This window comes from Amblyraja radiata, chromosome 25 (assembly GCF_010909765.2).
Source record: "Amblyraja radiata isolate CabotCenter1 chromosome 25, sAmbRad1.1.pri, whole genome shotgun sequence".
NCBI lineage: Eukaryota > Metazoa > Chordata > Chondrichthyes > Rajiformes > Rajidae > Amblyraja > Amblyraja radiata.
The window spans coordinates 1,677,863-1,694,235 of record NC_045980.1 but is presented as its reverse complement, the minus strand read 5'-3'; the positions used below and the strand labels follow the sequence as shown (position 1 = coordinate 1,694,235).

At 47.6% G+C, this 16,373-nt stretch overlaps 1 protein-coding gene across 3 annotated transcripts in view; it reads left to right on the top strand.

Moving 5' to 3' along the window:
- The window catches only part of znrf3 (zinc and ring finger 3), a 315,203-nt gene that overhangs the window by 280,365 nt on the left and 18,465 nt on the right, over positions 1-16,373 (top strand). For all 3 annotated transcript variants that reach the window (XM_033043094.1, XM_033043093.1, XM_033043092.1), the window contains 3 exons: positions 3,806-3,973; positions 8,447-8,549; positions 13,687-15,273. In XM_033043094.1, coding sequence (XP_032898985.1) covers positions 3,806-3,973; positions 8,447-8,549; positions 13,687-15,273 — 1,858 coding nt within the window. The remainder of the gene's footprint in view (positions 1-3,805; positions 3,974-8,446; positions 8,550-13,686; positions 15,274-16,373) is intronic.

Below are 16,373 nucleotides of genomic sequence, written 5' to 3'. Positions count from 1 at the left end.
ACATTTAACAGACATTTGAACAGGTACATGGATAGGAAAAGTTTAGCGGAATATAGGTCCAATGTTCAGCAAGTGGGACTAGTGTAGGTGGGGCATCTTGGTCATCATGGCAAGTTGGGCTGATGCATCTGTTTCTATACAGTATGACTAAGACTGTAAGTTTAAAGGGAGCATAAATGGGGGCAGAAAGGATCAAGGGAATTAGGCTATCTGGCTCATTGAGCCTGTTCTGCCATTCAATCATGGCTGATCTATTTTTCCTCCTCAACAGCAAGCCCTTACTAATCATGAACCTAACAACCTCAGCTTTAAAAATGTCCATTGACTTGGCCTACATTTCATCAGCGGCAATGGATTTCACCGATTCACCACCCTCTGACTAAAGACATTTTTGTGGTGCTTTATCAAGACTGTCAGCAATTTGTTGTAGTTACAGAGATTCCTAATTAATGTAGATAGACACAAAATGCTGGAGTAACTCAGTGAGACAGGCAGCATCTCTGGAGAGAAGGAATGGGTGATATTTCGGGTTGAGGCCCTTCCTAAGTGAGACATCTCAGACATCTCTCCAGAGATGCTGCCTGGCCCACTGAGATACTCCAGCATTTTGTACCTGTCTTCAGTGTAAACCAGCATCTGCAGTTCCTTCCTACCTATTTACTGTAATTGTGTTCTGGTTTGAGAAACAAAACGCTGAGATCATTGAAATGGAAGCACGTGCTTCTCTGTTGCTAATTATAGCCTTGGATAAAATCCTCCCCTCACATCTTGAAATGACTGAGATTTAACTTTATGATATAACGGTGAAGTAGTTGGTATACGAGCGCTATAATTTCAATGCGAATAATGGACTAGGCCTACAGAGATCTCACAGTGCATGATCAATGCACACAGATAACCACATTGACTGCTACATTGGAGCTTTCTTTGTTCTTTTTTATAGGCAACTGGCAGCAACTCCAAAATGGCCGCTTACACCTCTAAAATTGCAACATTGCTAGTCATGCACCAGTCATTATTTGTCAAGATTAAGCTAAAATAACCGCACAGGACATGAATTGTCATGATATCTGACTGATGAAGTTTTGAATAATCTAATATAATAATAATAGTCTCCATCTCCACAAGCTGCAGGTCTGTTGTCAAGTTTACAATAGAGGCCACACCCGTTTATTTCATATGAATTGGATTACAAAGGTTTATATTCAGATGCATGAATACATTGATTAGGCCAATATTTGCTGAAGATTGTTGAGACTGTTCTTACTTAACTCAGAATGCACTGGCAAAGAAACTTATAAACTAAAAATTCTGTCACACGGTATGTTTATTCACAATGTCAATGAATTGTATCCAAAGCCCAATTGTGAAAGCTGATGGGACCTTGTGAACGTCTACTGCACTTCTAAATGCTTGATCCTGGTTGTGTGTGTGTGTGCATGCGCTTGTGTGCGCTTGTGCGTGTGTGTGGGTGCGTACATGCGTGTGTGTGTGTGCATGCACTTGTGTGCGTGTGTGTGGGTGCGTACATGCATGTGTGTGTGTGTGTGTGTGTGTGTGTGTGTGTGTGTGCATGCGCTTGTGTGCGCATGTGCGTGTGTGTGGTTGCGTACATGCATGTGTGTGTGTGCATGCACTTGTGTGCGTGTGGGTGCGTACATGCATGTGCGTGTGTGTTTGTGAGAGCGTGTGAGTGTGCGTGCGTGTACGCTTGTGTGTGTGTGTGGGAGCGCACATGCATGTGTGTGTGTGTGTGTGTGCATGCGCTTGTGTACGTGTGTGGGTGCGTACATGCATGTGCGTGTGTGTTTGTGAGTGCGTGTGTGTGTGCGTGCGTGTATGCTTGTGTGTGTGTTGTGTGTGTTGTGTGTGTTTTCGTGTGCGTGTCAGTGGGTTGGGGTTGATGGAGAACTCAGTGGTGCAACTGGAGCTTGCTCCTAACACTGGACCAACTCTTAAAGAAACACTGGAAATGGTGATTAGGGTGGGAGATGTGTTGAGGCAGACACCAAATGAGCACTAGGGAAAAACACTGGGGCAGTTCATTTGAACCTGCAAGGAACCAAGTCTTCCTGATACACTGCTGTAATGTTCAGGGTTTTCATTGCAATGCACTAGATTCTCAGTTAAATATTGTTCTTCTTGCTCCTACCTCCCACACCTTGATATCTTAGGGGACTCTCAACCATAACTGCGAATCTATCTCACCTACTTCCACCACACTAGCCCCTTTTCCAGTCCCAGAGGCCCATCATTCAACTCCAGGCCATCATGCTTGCCTCTATACATTGATCATACAGTTATGCTCCATGGCCTCCCTCAAGTCCTTGAGTACAGTGGCATTTCTCCGCTGAAGACTTCACAACTACAGTGGGACAGGTGGGCCTCTGGTCCCTTGCCACATAATCAGGCCAATGACAGCACAGAAGAATCTTATGGGCAATGTTTTAAACTCTGCAATCTAAATAACATTCAAAATCCCTCTAATAGTACACAGAGCAGTGAAGGAATAAACTAGAGATCAGGAGCTTGTGATTCACTTTCACACAGAGGGTGGTGGGTGTCTGGAATGAACTGCCAGACAAGGTAGTTGAGGCTGGGACACTCCCAATGCTTAAGAAACAGTTAGACAGGTACATGGATAGGACAGGTTTGGAGGGATATGAATCAAACGCAGGCAGGTGGGACCAGTGTAGCTGGGACATGTTGGCCGGTGTGGCCCAGTTGGGTCAAAGGGCGTATTTTCATGCTGTTAGACTCCATGACTTTATGTTTCCCTCATTGTGCAGGAGTAGCCCATGGTTTGGCTTTGCAACTTAAATAGCTGCAATGAAATGTTCACCCCGCACTATACTGAGGTTTGAAGCACATTCACAAACATGGGGCTTTGAACAGCCTCTTCTAGTTGAACCTGTTGCCACACTGTAGCAGAGAGGATACTGTGGGATGGCATTATGCCTTGATTTGCAATGGGTGTAACCTGTGCAGCCACTGCCTCAAGATAGGTCAGTACATTTGTCCAGGACGTCCCGCAATGACCGGGTATGGAACCTGCTTGACTGCCACATAATGACCAGTTACTCACGCTAGGGAGGGATAATGAAGTTGCAGTCAGTATCCCTGCATGATTAGAACAGGAGAAAGCAATGAGGTTTCACATTGCTAATTGGTGTTAGTCACCTATCTTGGTGTTGTTGGTCCACCTGTGGCTCACGCTGGAAGTGTGGGTTACAGGGAAGGAGAGGGTCGGCAGCAGCGCTCATCATTACTCAAACTCTATGCACCTTCAAATTAACCACGAGTACTTGTAATAATGACTCCTCGGGCAAGGCATTGGAGCACAACTAGTGGCCATTAGACTTTTGGCATAAAAGATCCAATACCTTGTTCATAAAGTCACAGTGGCGCAACGGTAGAGCCTTAAATGCAGCACTGGAGACCTGGTTCGATCCCGATTACAAGCGCTGTCTGTACGGAGTTTGTACGTTCTCTCCGTGACCTGCGTGGGTTTTCTCCGAGATCTTTGGTTTCCTTCCACACTCTAGAAGGCGTACAAGTTTGTAGGTTAATTGGCTTGATAAATGTAAAAATAAAATAAAATTTGTATAGTATAAAATTGTCTAACTTCCAGTCTAGTCCCTGGTGGACTCTTCGGAAGGTACAAGGAGAAGCTAGAAATTAGATCATTTAACAGTACTTTTTTTCATTGTTACTATTAAACATATTGCATTAGCGATCTAAACTGAGCTAAATCTGACTCCTGCCCCACCACAGTTACCTGATACTTTTCTCCCTCCTCCCTCAGAGTTCGATGAATAGGTTGGCTCTCCAAGCGCTCGAGAAGATGGAGACGAGAAAATTCAAATCAAAGAGCAAGGTTTCTCGAGAAGGCAACTGCGGTGCATCAGATACACTCAGTAGCAGCTCCACCTCAGATTGTGCCATCTGCTTGGAAAAATATGTCGATGGAGAGGTGAGTACAACATTTATGATATCTACACCTGGTCCCTGGTTCATTCAAACAGTTAGCGAGCTATCTGCCATGGAATAGTCCGTTTGATTGGCATCAGAATCTGCATGTTCCTTTTCAATTGAATAGCAAATCAGGGCGGCTCGGTGGCGCAGCGGTAGAGTTAAGGGCCCGTCATTTGCGCCTCATTTACGCATTATATGTAAATTAGGTCGCGCGTCGTGACGCCTGGGGTATGGTGAGGCGTGGAATCGTATGCGGTAGAGCGCGGTACCATGCGGCACTCCAAGATTTAGTCCAGGAACAAAATCCCTGCGCGCCACCTGCGTGACTTATCGCATATGCACGCTGACGCATTGAGTACGCACACTGACGCATAGGCGTCGTACGCTGGCATCCCGACCTCTCAATTGTATCGCGTGGTGACGCATGGTTACGTCACCGTGCCTCAACGTCCTTACGTCCTTGCATCAATGTCCTGCCGTGCGCCGCAGGGTATTCTAATGACGTCACGCGCACCAGACGACTGTGCTGACGCGTGATTTGCGCGCAACGTCGCTCATCACGACGCGTCGACCTATTTTGCATATGACGTGTAAATGAGGCGCAAATGACGGCCAAGTGGGACAGGCCCTTTACTGCCTTACAGCACCAGAGACCCGGGTTCAATCCTGACCACGGGTGCTGTCTGTACAGCGTTTGTACGTTGTCCCCATGACTGCGTGGGCTTTCTCCAGGTGTTCTGGTTTTCTCCAACATTCCAAAGAAGTTTGCAGGTTAATTGGGTTCTGTAAAATTGTAAATTGTCCGTAGTGTGTAGGATAGTGCTGGTGCTGGCCGGCATAGACTCGATGGGCCAAAGAGTCTGTTTCCGTGCTGTATCTCTAAACTAAAATACATGTTCTTTAATTTCTGTTAAGTTGATAGGAAATGACAGAATACAATAAGGATCCTGGTCTTAAAAAGAAAGCATTCACATGGACTTTAGGCGCTAATTTTCCATATGCTTAGAGATGGCCATTCGGTCCATTGACTCTGTGTTGGCTCCCAGTGCAATCTCATCAATCCCTTTCCCTGCCCATTGCTCTCTGACTATTCTGTCATATACACCAACAAGTTCCCCCAAAATGTTCCCACCACCCACTTAGGATAATTTACATAATTAGTCTATCAACTGGCACATTTATGGGAAGTGGACTGAAACCAGAGAACCTGTGGGAAACCCACAAGGTCACAGGCAAAACATGCAAACTTCACGCAGATAGATGGCTCCTGAGATCAGGATCGAACCCCATCTAGTAGGCAGCAGCTCTATCTGCCATCATTTCCTAATTTACCTGGGGAACTGCAGTGACTTGCAGATACACTACTTTTTCTCCAGTTTCAAGCTTGCTTTTACTTATGATGTCGTTTTGTGAGAAAGATATTGCATCTTGGGTCAAAGGTGACACTGCAAGTAGCCTTCTTATCCAGCGTTTCACAGCTCGACTGGTGATCCCAGGACATAGACAACAGGGAGTGGAGGGTGGTGGGGAGCAGAGAGGAGGAGGCAGGGCATACAGGAATGTGAATGGGTGGAATTGGAGAAATAGCAAAATAAGTATCAGGTGAGAAGTGACACAGAGAGCAGTTTTCTCTTGATGTGTAAAGCTCCATTCACAAAACCTACACACGTCAACAGAGGGCTAAGTGTGGATTTTCTTTGACCTCTTGTTGAAATATTTGCTTTTATGCCAGGAACAGATGGAGATGGGAAAACATGGAGGTAACTTGATTAAGGAGCTTGAGCAACTGGACTGGTTAGGTGGTGGTAGGAAAGTCTGCCGCACAAAACTGTTCAGTTATTCACACACTGATACTATCTTGTCAAAAGGGACGATGGTGAAAAGAACCTGCTATCTTGAGTTCCTCCAGCATTTTGTGTAAACCAGTATCTGCAGTTCCTACACTTTCCTCCCGCCTTTCATTTTCCTGGATGTGAAGATAGGATCTGTCTTTGAATGTGATCTGACAGGCTAGCTGCAGCATTTAGACAGTTATTTTATAGCCCCCATTACCACTCTGCCATCCAAGGTGTGCAAAAACCCAAAATCTAATTTCAGTGAAGGACACAAAGTGCTGGAGTAACTCGGTGGGTCATGCAGCTTCCCTGGTGAGCATGGATAGGTGATGTTTCAGGTTGAGACCCTTGCTTAGACTATTTGTAGGGGGGGAGGATGAAAGCTAGAAAAGGGGGCAGGCACGACAAAGCATGGCATGTCGACATAGGCAAGGGGGGGGGGGGTTGATAGGCACATGGTTGGAACAAAGGCCAGAGATAAGAAAGGAAGGAAGTTATGAGACAGGTTTAAAGAGTTGTAGATTGGGCTGCTGGCCCAGATGGCATCCCAGGGAGAGTATTGCGGGACTGTGCAGACCAGTTAGCGGAGGTTTTTAGCGACATCTTTAACCTCTCTCTGTCAACGTGCACTGTCCCTAAATGCTTTAAGACTGCTACCATCGTGCCTGTACCCAAAAAAACATCCATTACCAGCTTGAATGACTATTGACCTGTTGCTCTCACTTCAACAGTGATGAAGTGTTTTGAACTGCTGGTCCTGGCCCACATTATGTCCTCACTCCCATCCACCCTGGATCAGCATCAGTTTGCATATAGAGCTAATAGGTCAACGGAAGATGCCATCAACATAGCTCTACATTCTGCACTGGCACATCTGGAGCGTCCTGGCTCATATTTGAGGATGTTATTTGTAGATTTTAGTTCTGCATTTAATACATCATCCCCAGCAGAATGGTGGACAAACTGTCTGATCTGGGTGTTAATGCAAACACATGTGGATGGATTAAGGACTTTTTAACAGACCGCCCACAGACTGTCAGGATGGGGTCCAATTACTCCCCAGTCCTGACGCTCAGCACAGGAGCGCCACAAGGTTGTGTGCTGAGTCCCATCTTGTATACAATATACACTTATGACTGTATACCAACACACAGTACAAACAGGATCATCAAGTTTGCGGACGACACGACTGTGGTGGGACTGATAAACAACAACGACGAGTCTGCCTACAGGGATGAAGTCCAAAAACTGACTGTCTGGTGTACCAAAAACAACCTAGGTACTCAACCCATCAAAGACAAAAGAACTGGTCATTCGACTTCAGGAGGAAGAGGAGAGAGGAACCTGCTCCCTTATACATCAAAGGAGACATGGTGGAGAGAGTCACTGGCTTTAAGTTCCTGGGAATAAACATCTCCCAGGACCTCAAATGGCAAATGAACACCGTCACTCTCGTGAAGAAGTCACATCAGCGGCTGTATTTCCTGAGGTCTCTGCGGAGAGCAAACGTCTCACAGCCGCTGCTGCTGTCCTTCTACCGATGCGCCGTGGAAAGTATCCTCTCCTATGGAATCCTGGTGTGGTTTGCTAGCTGTACTGTGGCTGAGAGGAGGGCGCTGCAGGGAATTATAAAAACTGCGCAGAGCATTACAAACGCTCAACTGCCCTCCTTGGATGATATATATAAGGCCCGATGCTTGCGCCGGGCCACAAATATCAAGCAGGACACATCCCACCCTGCCAACCACCTTTTCACTCTGCTACCCTCTGGGAGGCGATTCAGGTCTCTGAAGGCTCGCACCGGTAGACTAAAAAATAGTTTCTACCCATGTGCGATAAAAGAGCTTAATTCCAACAGAGAACACTGGGGAAGCAAAATGTAATTCCAAGAAATGCCGCCAAATTCTTTTAAATTCTTTTTAAATACTTATTTATTATTTTACTGATAAGTGTACATATGTGTCAATGGTTGTCGTGTTTGTATTTTTTTTTTATTTTTTTTTTTTAGCCGGAGGAGATGTAATGGAATTTCGTTGCACAGTATTGTGCAATGACAATAAACGTATTCATTCATTCATAAAGCCAGAGGGAAGAAACTGGTGGGGGAGGGGGGGAGGGGGGTTGGGGTTAGTGAGAGGATACTTAAAATTGGAGAATTCAATGTTCAAACTATTGGGTTATAAGCTACAAAAGTGAGGTGCAGTTCCTGCAATCTGTGTATGGCCTCACTCTGGCAATGGAGGAGGCCCAGGACAGAAAGGCCAGTGTGGGATCTAACTTCTTCAGTCAAGTCAAGTTGAGTTTATTGTCATCTGCATCATTACAGTGAAGGACAAGGACAATGAAAATCTTGCTTGAAGCAGCATCACAAGTATTTAGATACAGTACATAAAAACATAAATTACACATCGCAGGAAGAAGGTGCAAACCCCCCCCCCAGTTAATGCTAAACAAGATGAGAAAGTGGTATCTAAAGGTCTATTGTATCTGTTTATATTTAATGTCTAAGATTTCATGAACGTGGTCGGGACAGGACTGGGGTTGAAGTTGTGAGTTTGTTCAATATCATTCATTGCTGGTAGTTTTCAGTGCATGTAAGTTTACATTTGAACACATCCGGCCTCTCTCATTGTCAGGAGCTGCGTGTCATCCCCTGCACCCACCGATTCCACAAGAGGTGTGTGGATCCCTGGCTCCTGCAGCATCACACATGCCCACACTGCAGGCACAATATTATCGGTAAGTCAATCCTCATTGCACCTTCAACAGATCCTGTTCAGTTTCCTCAGCTCACAGGCGTGTTTAATGGTCTCTCAATGTTACTCGCTGAATCTCTAATGAAGACAGTGGATGGGGCAAAATCAGCTAACTGGCATCGGTGCCAGGACGTGTCTCCAAGGAACATCTTGCACTCACTCCAGCACCTGCTGGAAACACAGTGACAGCCCATAGACCAGCTTCCTCACAGCTGTGGTGACCTGGCTCCCATGCTGACGTCTGTGTGGAGCTTCTATGTTCCCCCTGTTAATGTGTGCGTTACTTCCTGGTGTTTTCCTTTCCTCTCCCACATCCAAAAGACATTTGGGTAGGTAGGTTGATTTGCCATTGAAAACTCATCCCAGTGTGTGGATGAGTGGTCCATGGTGGGGAGAATCGTAGTCATAGCATGGAAACGGGCCCAACGGCCCACCTTGTCCACAACATGTCCCACTTTGTCCACAACATGTCCCACCTTGCCCACAACATGTCCCACCTTGTCCACAACATGTCCCACTTTGTCCACAACATGTCCCACCTTGCCCACAACATGTCCCACCTTGCCCACAACATGTCCCACTTTGTCCACAACATGTCCCACCGTGTCCACAACATGTCCCATCTACACTTGTCCCACCTGCCCGCATTTGGCACATACCCCTCTAAACCTATCATATCCATGTACCTGTCTAAATGTTTCTGAAACACTGCAATGGTATCTGCCTCAACTACCTCCTCTTTTGTGTAGAAAAGTTAAGTTACCCCTCGAGTTCCTATTAAATATTTCCCCCCTCACCTTAAACCTATGGTTATTGATCCCCCTACCCTGGGCAAGAGACTCTGTGCATTTACCCAATCTGTTCCGCACATGGTGTCATACACTTCTATAAGATCCCAGCCGACTCAACCTCTCCCTACAGCTCAGGCCCTTGAGTCCTGGCAATATCCTCATAAACCTGCTCTGTGCGCCTTTCCAGCTTGCCTACATCGCTCCGATAACATGGTGCCCAAAGCTGAACGCAGTGTTCTAAATGTGACCTCATCAATGTCCTATACAACTGCACATGACCCTCCCCCCCCCCCCCCCCCCCTCCAACTTCTGTACTCAGAATTCTGAGAACTCAGTTGATGGAAATATTGGGAGAATATAACAGCATTAGGCAGAGGTATTTAGAAGTCGGCAAAGGTTTCAGGGATTTCAAAGGCAGATTTCCATGTTATGATTGTAATTAATTCTCGGGCAAGTGTGAAAATTAATGTCGGTTTGGGCATAAAACTAAGAATCAACTCGACGACACAATCTAAACCCACAGGCTGGAAATATCTTTGATGCCAAAGATAAAGGGCACTTTGCTCTGCCCCACAACATTGAAGCTTAATGCATTTACTTGTTTGTAGAGGGCCCGCCTGGTCATATTCATCCAGAACCCAAAGTCGATGTTTTTGTGATTCCAGTCTGAGCCCGATCAATGTAATCTGGTTCCACTGTGCCTGTGTTGGGTGGACAGCCCATTAGAAGATTTGTATCCATGGTATTATGAGTGCATGTTAGTATGCAAAGATTGAAAAATGAGGTGAATCTGTGTGAGTGATTGTACATGCTCCCCACCCTACTTATAGAGTTTCACTTACAAGAATCCCACACAAGTATCAGTCACCTGGCGAGTGTTTGTAACGCACACAACAATCCTAGACAAGATGACCATGGCCTACGTTGAGGAGATAAAAACTCAACTTCTTTCAGGATCTCCCAATTGGAAGTTGGATCCCAAGCACAGCCTAATTTGTGACTCTTGGGTTGGGCTTAATGTGGGGGTGCAACAGGACTGGGTTCACATCTACAAAACAAGGTCATTCTCTGGGGAACAGAGGTGGGCGAAAATCAGCATGGTAGATCCAATCTACTGGCATGTCTCAGTAATGAATCTATATTTCAGATTTGAGGGGTTAAACTATGCTGCTCGTGAATTTGCAGATCTAACTTTCCGTATATGACTCCCCACCCTCTGCTGCCACTCATTACAAAGCATTCCATTCTCCAGCTTCAGAACAGAGGTCAAAGTCATCTTATATGTTTGATTGGACCCAAGTGATCATAGAGAAATGTGTAGCTATCGGCTTGGCCCGCTTGTATCTCATTAAATATACAGAGAGGCAGTGGCAGATTATTCAGTGGCAACACCGATGGAGACACAGAGCCAGCGGAGGGACTGACAGTGAAACTTAGTGTGTACCTAAAAGGATGTCTGGAGAAATGGGCAGAAGGAAGACAGGAAAGGTCTGGATTGGTGGCAATCAGGGCGGAGCTGAGGAATGCCTGAGGGTTAGGGTTAGGTCCAACGTATCCAAGAGGGGAGACATGAAAGGTGGCACAATGACAAATGGGCTTTGTGAGGAAGGAGATGCTGAGGAGGAGTGAAGAAGTTGTTACAGAAGTGATGGGCTGTAGTCCAGAATACTAGTAAATGCACACTGGGAAAAACTCGCATCACAACCTAACAGCTAATTCCTTAACCTTCCTCCGTGAATGATTACTACATTGAAAGGTTTTTGGTCATTTTACATTCTGAATTAAAGAAGATGAATGAAAATGTCTTGAGCCAAAGCTGGGCCGAGGAATAAAGATAATGGCCATGTTTTGGTGCCAGGTGGTATCAGGGGCACGGTGGTGCAGCAGTTGAGCTACTGCCTTTACAGCACCAGAGATCCATGTTTGATCCCGGCTCCGAGTGCTGGCTGCATGGAGATTGTACGTTCTCCCTGTGACCTGCGGGGGTTTTCTCCGAGATCTTCGTTTTCCTCCCACACTCCAAAGACGCACAGGTTTGTAGGTTAATTGGCTTGGTATAAAATAAAATGTAAATTGTCCCCAGTGGGTGTAGCATTGTGTTAATGGGCGGGAATCGCTGGTCGGTGTGGACTCGGTGGGCCAAAGGGCCTGTTTCAGCTCTGTATCTCTAAACTAAACTAAACAAGTTCCCCAGGGAAGTTTTGGCTAGATTCAGAAGCTGTACGTTTCCTTGATGTATTTGATTAAGATGACGCACGCATCTGGGGAAGTCCAACATGTTTAGGATTCAATATTATTGCAACGAGCTGCTGTGGAAGTGAACACTCTCCTGTTGGGACAGATGCCCTATGCATTCCCACCATGTGACACAATGCAGATTCAAACTGTGTTGTTTCTTACCCCAGTGCTCTCTTAGTTCTCTTGAACATCCACTTCTGAGAATATTATATTGCTATATTTGAGGGAGTTAGATGTGGCCCTTGTGGCTAAAGGGATCGGGTATGGAGAGAAGGTAGGTACAGGATACTGAGTTGGATGATCAGCCATGATCATATTGAATGGGGGTGCAGGCTCGAAGGGCCGAATGGCCTACTCCTGCACCTATTTTCTATGTTTCTATTACAAAATATCATATGCAGAGTACAAAGACTGCTTCATAAATCAGATTTGTGGCAACCCAGAAACACACCTGCCGTGGTGCTGCACATCGATAGCAAGCTTGCAGCACATTTGACAACTTGTTTAGTTTGTTTTTCCATTGTTGCCACATAGGGAATGGGGAAGTTAATCATCTCACTGCAGGCTCCTGCCAACACAATAGGACAAAGTGGGGTGAATCATTTGTTTTAGTGATCTTGGCCAGGGCACCAGGAGCAATTCCTCTTTGAATTATACCATGGGATCGTTTACAAAACACTGCAAATATGACGGGGTCTGATCCAACAAACATCAGCAGGAAGGAGCAGAGGTGTGATATTTGTGCATGTCAGCATAACATCATCGAAGTTAGACACAAAATTCTGGAGTAACTCAGCGGGACAGGCAACATCTCTGGAGATAACAACTGTGTGACGCTTCAGATCGAGGCCCTTCTTCAGACTTATATCAATCACTGTGAAATCACTATATAACAGCATCACAGTGAAAATATTCTTACAGTTATTTTTCACCCAAAACTCTTTCACCCAGTGAATTTGTGGAATTCTCTGCCTCAGTAATTTTCTGCCACAGAAGGCAATTCTCTGGATGCTTTCCAGAGAGACCTCTTAAAGATAGCGGAGTCAAGGGATATGGGGAAAAGGCAGGAACTGATTGTGGATGATCAGCCATGATCACAATGAATGGCGGTGCTGGCTCGAAGGGCCAAATGGCCTACTCCTGCACCTACTGTCTCTTGCTAATTGTTATGAATCCCAATGAGACAGTCCCCCCCCCCCCCCCCCCCAATCATCAATCTTTAAACATAAGCAGAATCCTTCATGTTCCTTTTCAAGTTGGCCACCACCCTCATTTGTAAGTAGGTGGAGGTATCATAGCTGCATCTATATCTTCAACCCCCTTGCCAACAGCACATTGTGGGTGAGCCTTGTCCACCAGAAGGACGACAGCACCTCACTGACTTCTCAACAATTGGGGATGGCTGATAGATTCTGGCCTTGCCTGCAACTCTGAGATCACAAATAAATTCCTGCTTGGTGCAGGGTCAAGGAACCCAAGGCCTTTACACAAATGGCAGGTGCAACTCATGAAAGAATGGTGCTGATTTGCTGAAGATTAGCTAAGGATCCATCAGAACCGAGGGAGTGCAGCGTAGGTTTACAAGGTTAATTCCTGGGATGGCGGGACTGTCATATGATGAGAGAATGGAGCGGCTGGGCTTGTACACTCTGGAGTTTAGGATAGAAGGGGATCTCATTGAAACATATAAGATTGTTAATGGTTTGGACACGCTAGAGGCAGGAAGCATGTTCCCGATGTTGGGGGAGTCCAGAACCAGGGGCCACAGTTTAAGAATAAGGAGTAAGCCATTTAGAACAGAGACGAGGAAACACTTTTTCTCACAGAGAATGGTGAGTCTGTGGAATTCTCTGCCTCAGAGGGTGGTGGAGGCAGGTTCTCTGGATGCTTTCAAGAGAGAGCTAGATAGGGCTGTTAAAAATAGCGGTCAGGGGATATGGGGAGAAGGCAGGAACGGGGTACTGATTGGGGATGATCAGCCATGATCACATTGAATGGCGGTGCTGGCTCGAAGGGCCAAATGGCCTACTCCTGCACCTATTGTCTATTGTGTTGTATAAAACCCAGCCTAACGATTGTTTCTCTTCACAGAACGGAAGAAGGAGAGTGGTGGGCCAGTGTGCATGGAGGCAGAGGGTCAGGGTCGAGGACGGCAGCGTGTGGTGCTGCCTGTCCACTACCCAGGCCGTGTCCACCGCACCAGCCAGCTGACCACCTACCCCACCAGGACCAGTATGGACCCGCATGGGAATGCAGTAACCGTGCTGACAGTGGAGCAACACAGCGAGCAGGGGCTCTTCCCGCCCCAGGCAGGGGCTTACGTCCATAGCTTCCCCCCCGTACACATGGACCATCACTGCAGTCTGGAGCACCGCGCCTTTCCCCAGTCTCACGCCTTCCGGAGGCCCAAGTTCAACGGGCGAAATTACACGCGGGCGCCCTGCTTTTCCCAGTACGAAACCATGTATCAACATTACTTCATCCAAGGACTGAGCTACCCACAGGCAGAGTCCCAGGTGGGGCTCATCAGCCACAAGGGACCCTCGCAGGCCTTTCAGGCGGGGGGCAGTATGTTGTATCCCACCGTTCTCCACATCCCGCCATCATCCCACCTGGACGGAGGGAGCAGCTCCAGCTTCAGCTGCTACCATGGCCACCGTTCGGTGTACAGCGGCTACCTAGCCGACTGCCCTGGCAGTGACAGCAGCAGCAGCAGCTCCAGCTCGGCCCAGTGCCACTGCTCCTCCAGTGACTCCATGCTGGACTGTACCGAGCTCAGCAACCAAGGCGTGTATGGGAGCTGCTCCACCTTCCGCAGCTCGCTGAGCAGTGACTATGACCCGTACGTGTACCGCAGCCGCAGCCCGTGCCGGGCGGGGGCCCTGCTGGTAGAGGGCCCGCCCGGGGAGGAGGAGGAGGAGGAGGAGGAGGAGCCGCCCAAACACTGCGGCCCCTGTGCCGAGGGTGAGGCAGGGCCAGCAGTGTCGCCCGCCGACCAGCTCTCCAACTGCAGCATGGACATGAACTACAGCAGCAGCTCCTCGCTGGAGTACCGGGAAGCCAGCTCCAGCGCCGAGGGCAGGCCGGGGGGGTCTGGACACCAGGCGGAGGACCGGAGCGGGCCCTCTGAACAGGCCTGTGCCCGCTGCTTGGAGATTCATGCCCTGGACTGCAAAGTGGCAGAGAGCGGGCAGGAAGGGCGGCGTTTCCCGCTGCCCAGTGTGGCCTGTCGCAGGAGGGCCGAGCCCAGGACTGCCTCGCAGGCTCTGTACAGTGTTGCCGGCAGCAGGCCGTGCTGGGCCGAGCTGGGCCAGGGCCAGGCCTGCTGCCGCTACCTGGAGAGACAAGCAGGCAGCATGGCCGAGGACTGTGCTGTCACCGTGCAGTACACCCAGGCTGATGAGACCCCACCCTGCAGCCCCCACACCTCCTCCTCCGGTGGCTGTGAGCGGGGCCAGCGTATCGCCATCATCCCTGAGGACACTGAGACTGACCTGCTGGCAGCAGCTGAGCCCTCCGAGGCCTCACGGCTGTGCCGGCCCCAGGACACGGCGGGGCAGCAGCGCAGGGAACCGTGCACTGCTCCAACGCCTCTCCACCCCCTTGCCCTGCCGGAGGCGGCCTCACACAACATTTGCTCCAGGCCCCATGAGCCCACCGTGAGGAGTAGCTCGGCGGGTAAGTTGCCGCACTGTGCGCGATGGGTTGGGAGGTGGGTGTCCTGATTTGGGAAGCATGGCTGTAAAACTTGGATAATTCTCTCTCCCGCTATTTGGAAATCCCAATGATTCGACCTCTGGTTCTTTGTGCTGCCCCGACACTCGCCAGCGATTCCTACAGTGATTCCTACTGCTCCCAGCTTGGTTCCTGAGAATGGACCTGCAGATGACCAGGGCTCTCCTGTTAAAAACATTTGGCCCCTAATACAAATGTCCTGGCTGAAGATTAAGCCACACCTCCATTTTACCACCTACCAAAGTTATCAACAGTCTTTGAATGCCCCAAGAGCATTAATTTTAGCATTAAGTTTGATAGGTTTTTGTTAACTGAAGGTTCAGGACTATAGTGAAAAGGTAGGTGCTTAGAGTTTGGATCCTACAGAGCAGGTTAAAATAATCAATGCTTTTAAAAATCAAGTGTACCATTAAAATCTCAATTGCTATTATTGCACATTTCCATAAAATAATTAAAAGGTTCAACACAGTTGATGCAGGCCATCTGGCCTGTTGATGTTGTACTAGCTCTATGCAAGGACAGTCCAACGAGTCCCACTCTCCCACTCTCTCTCTCTGACAATGGACCATTTTCTTTCAGATCCCTTTGAATGCTGCCAGTACTACTGCCCCTGGCAGTGTGTTCCATGCCCCACCCATTCACTTCTAAAATAAAATCTTCATACTTGTCTGCAAAAAAAAATGTTTTAATACATTAAATTTGGCTTAATTAATTCAGAATTTTTTTAATCGGTTGGAAGTTTTCTTTCTCCGAAGAAACTGTTGTTCTGTGTTAAAACAAACAGAATGCGAGTTGCGAGAAGCTGGTTCTGGGAGCCAGACCCGGTGAGCAAGAAGTTTAGTTTAGTTTAGTTTATTGTCACGTGTACAGTGAAAAGCTTTTGTTGCTTGCTAGGCAGTCAGCAGCAAGACAATGCATGATTACAATCGAGCCATTTACAGTGTACAGATACATCACAAGGGAATGTAGACAAAAATGCTGGAGAAACTCAGCGGGTGAGGCAGCAACTATGGAGCGAAGGAATGGGTGACGTTTCGGGTCGA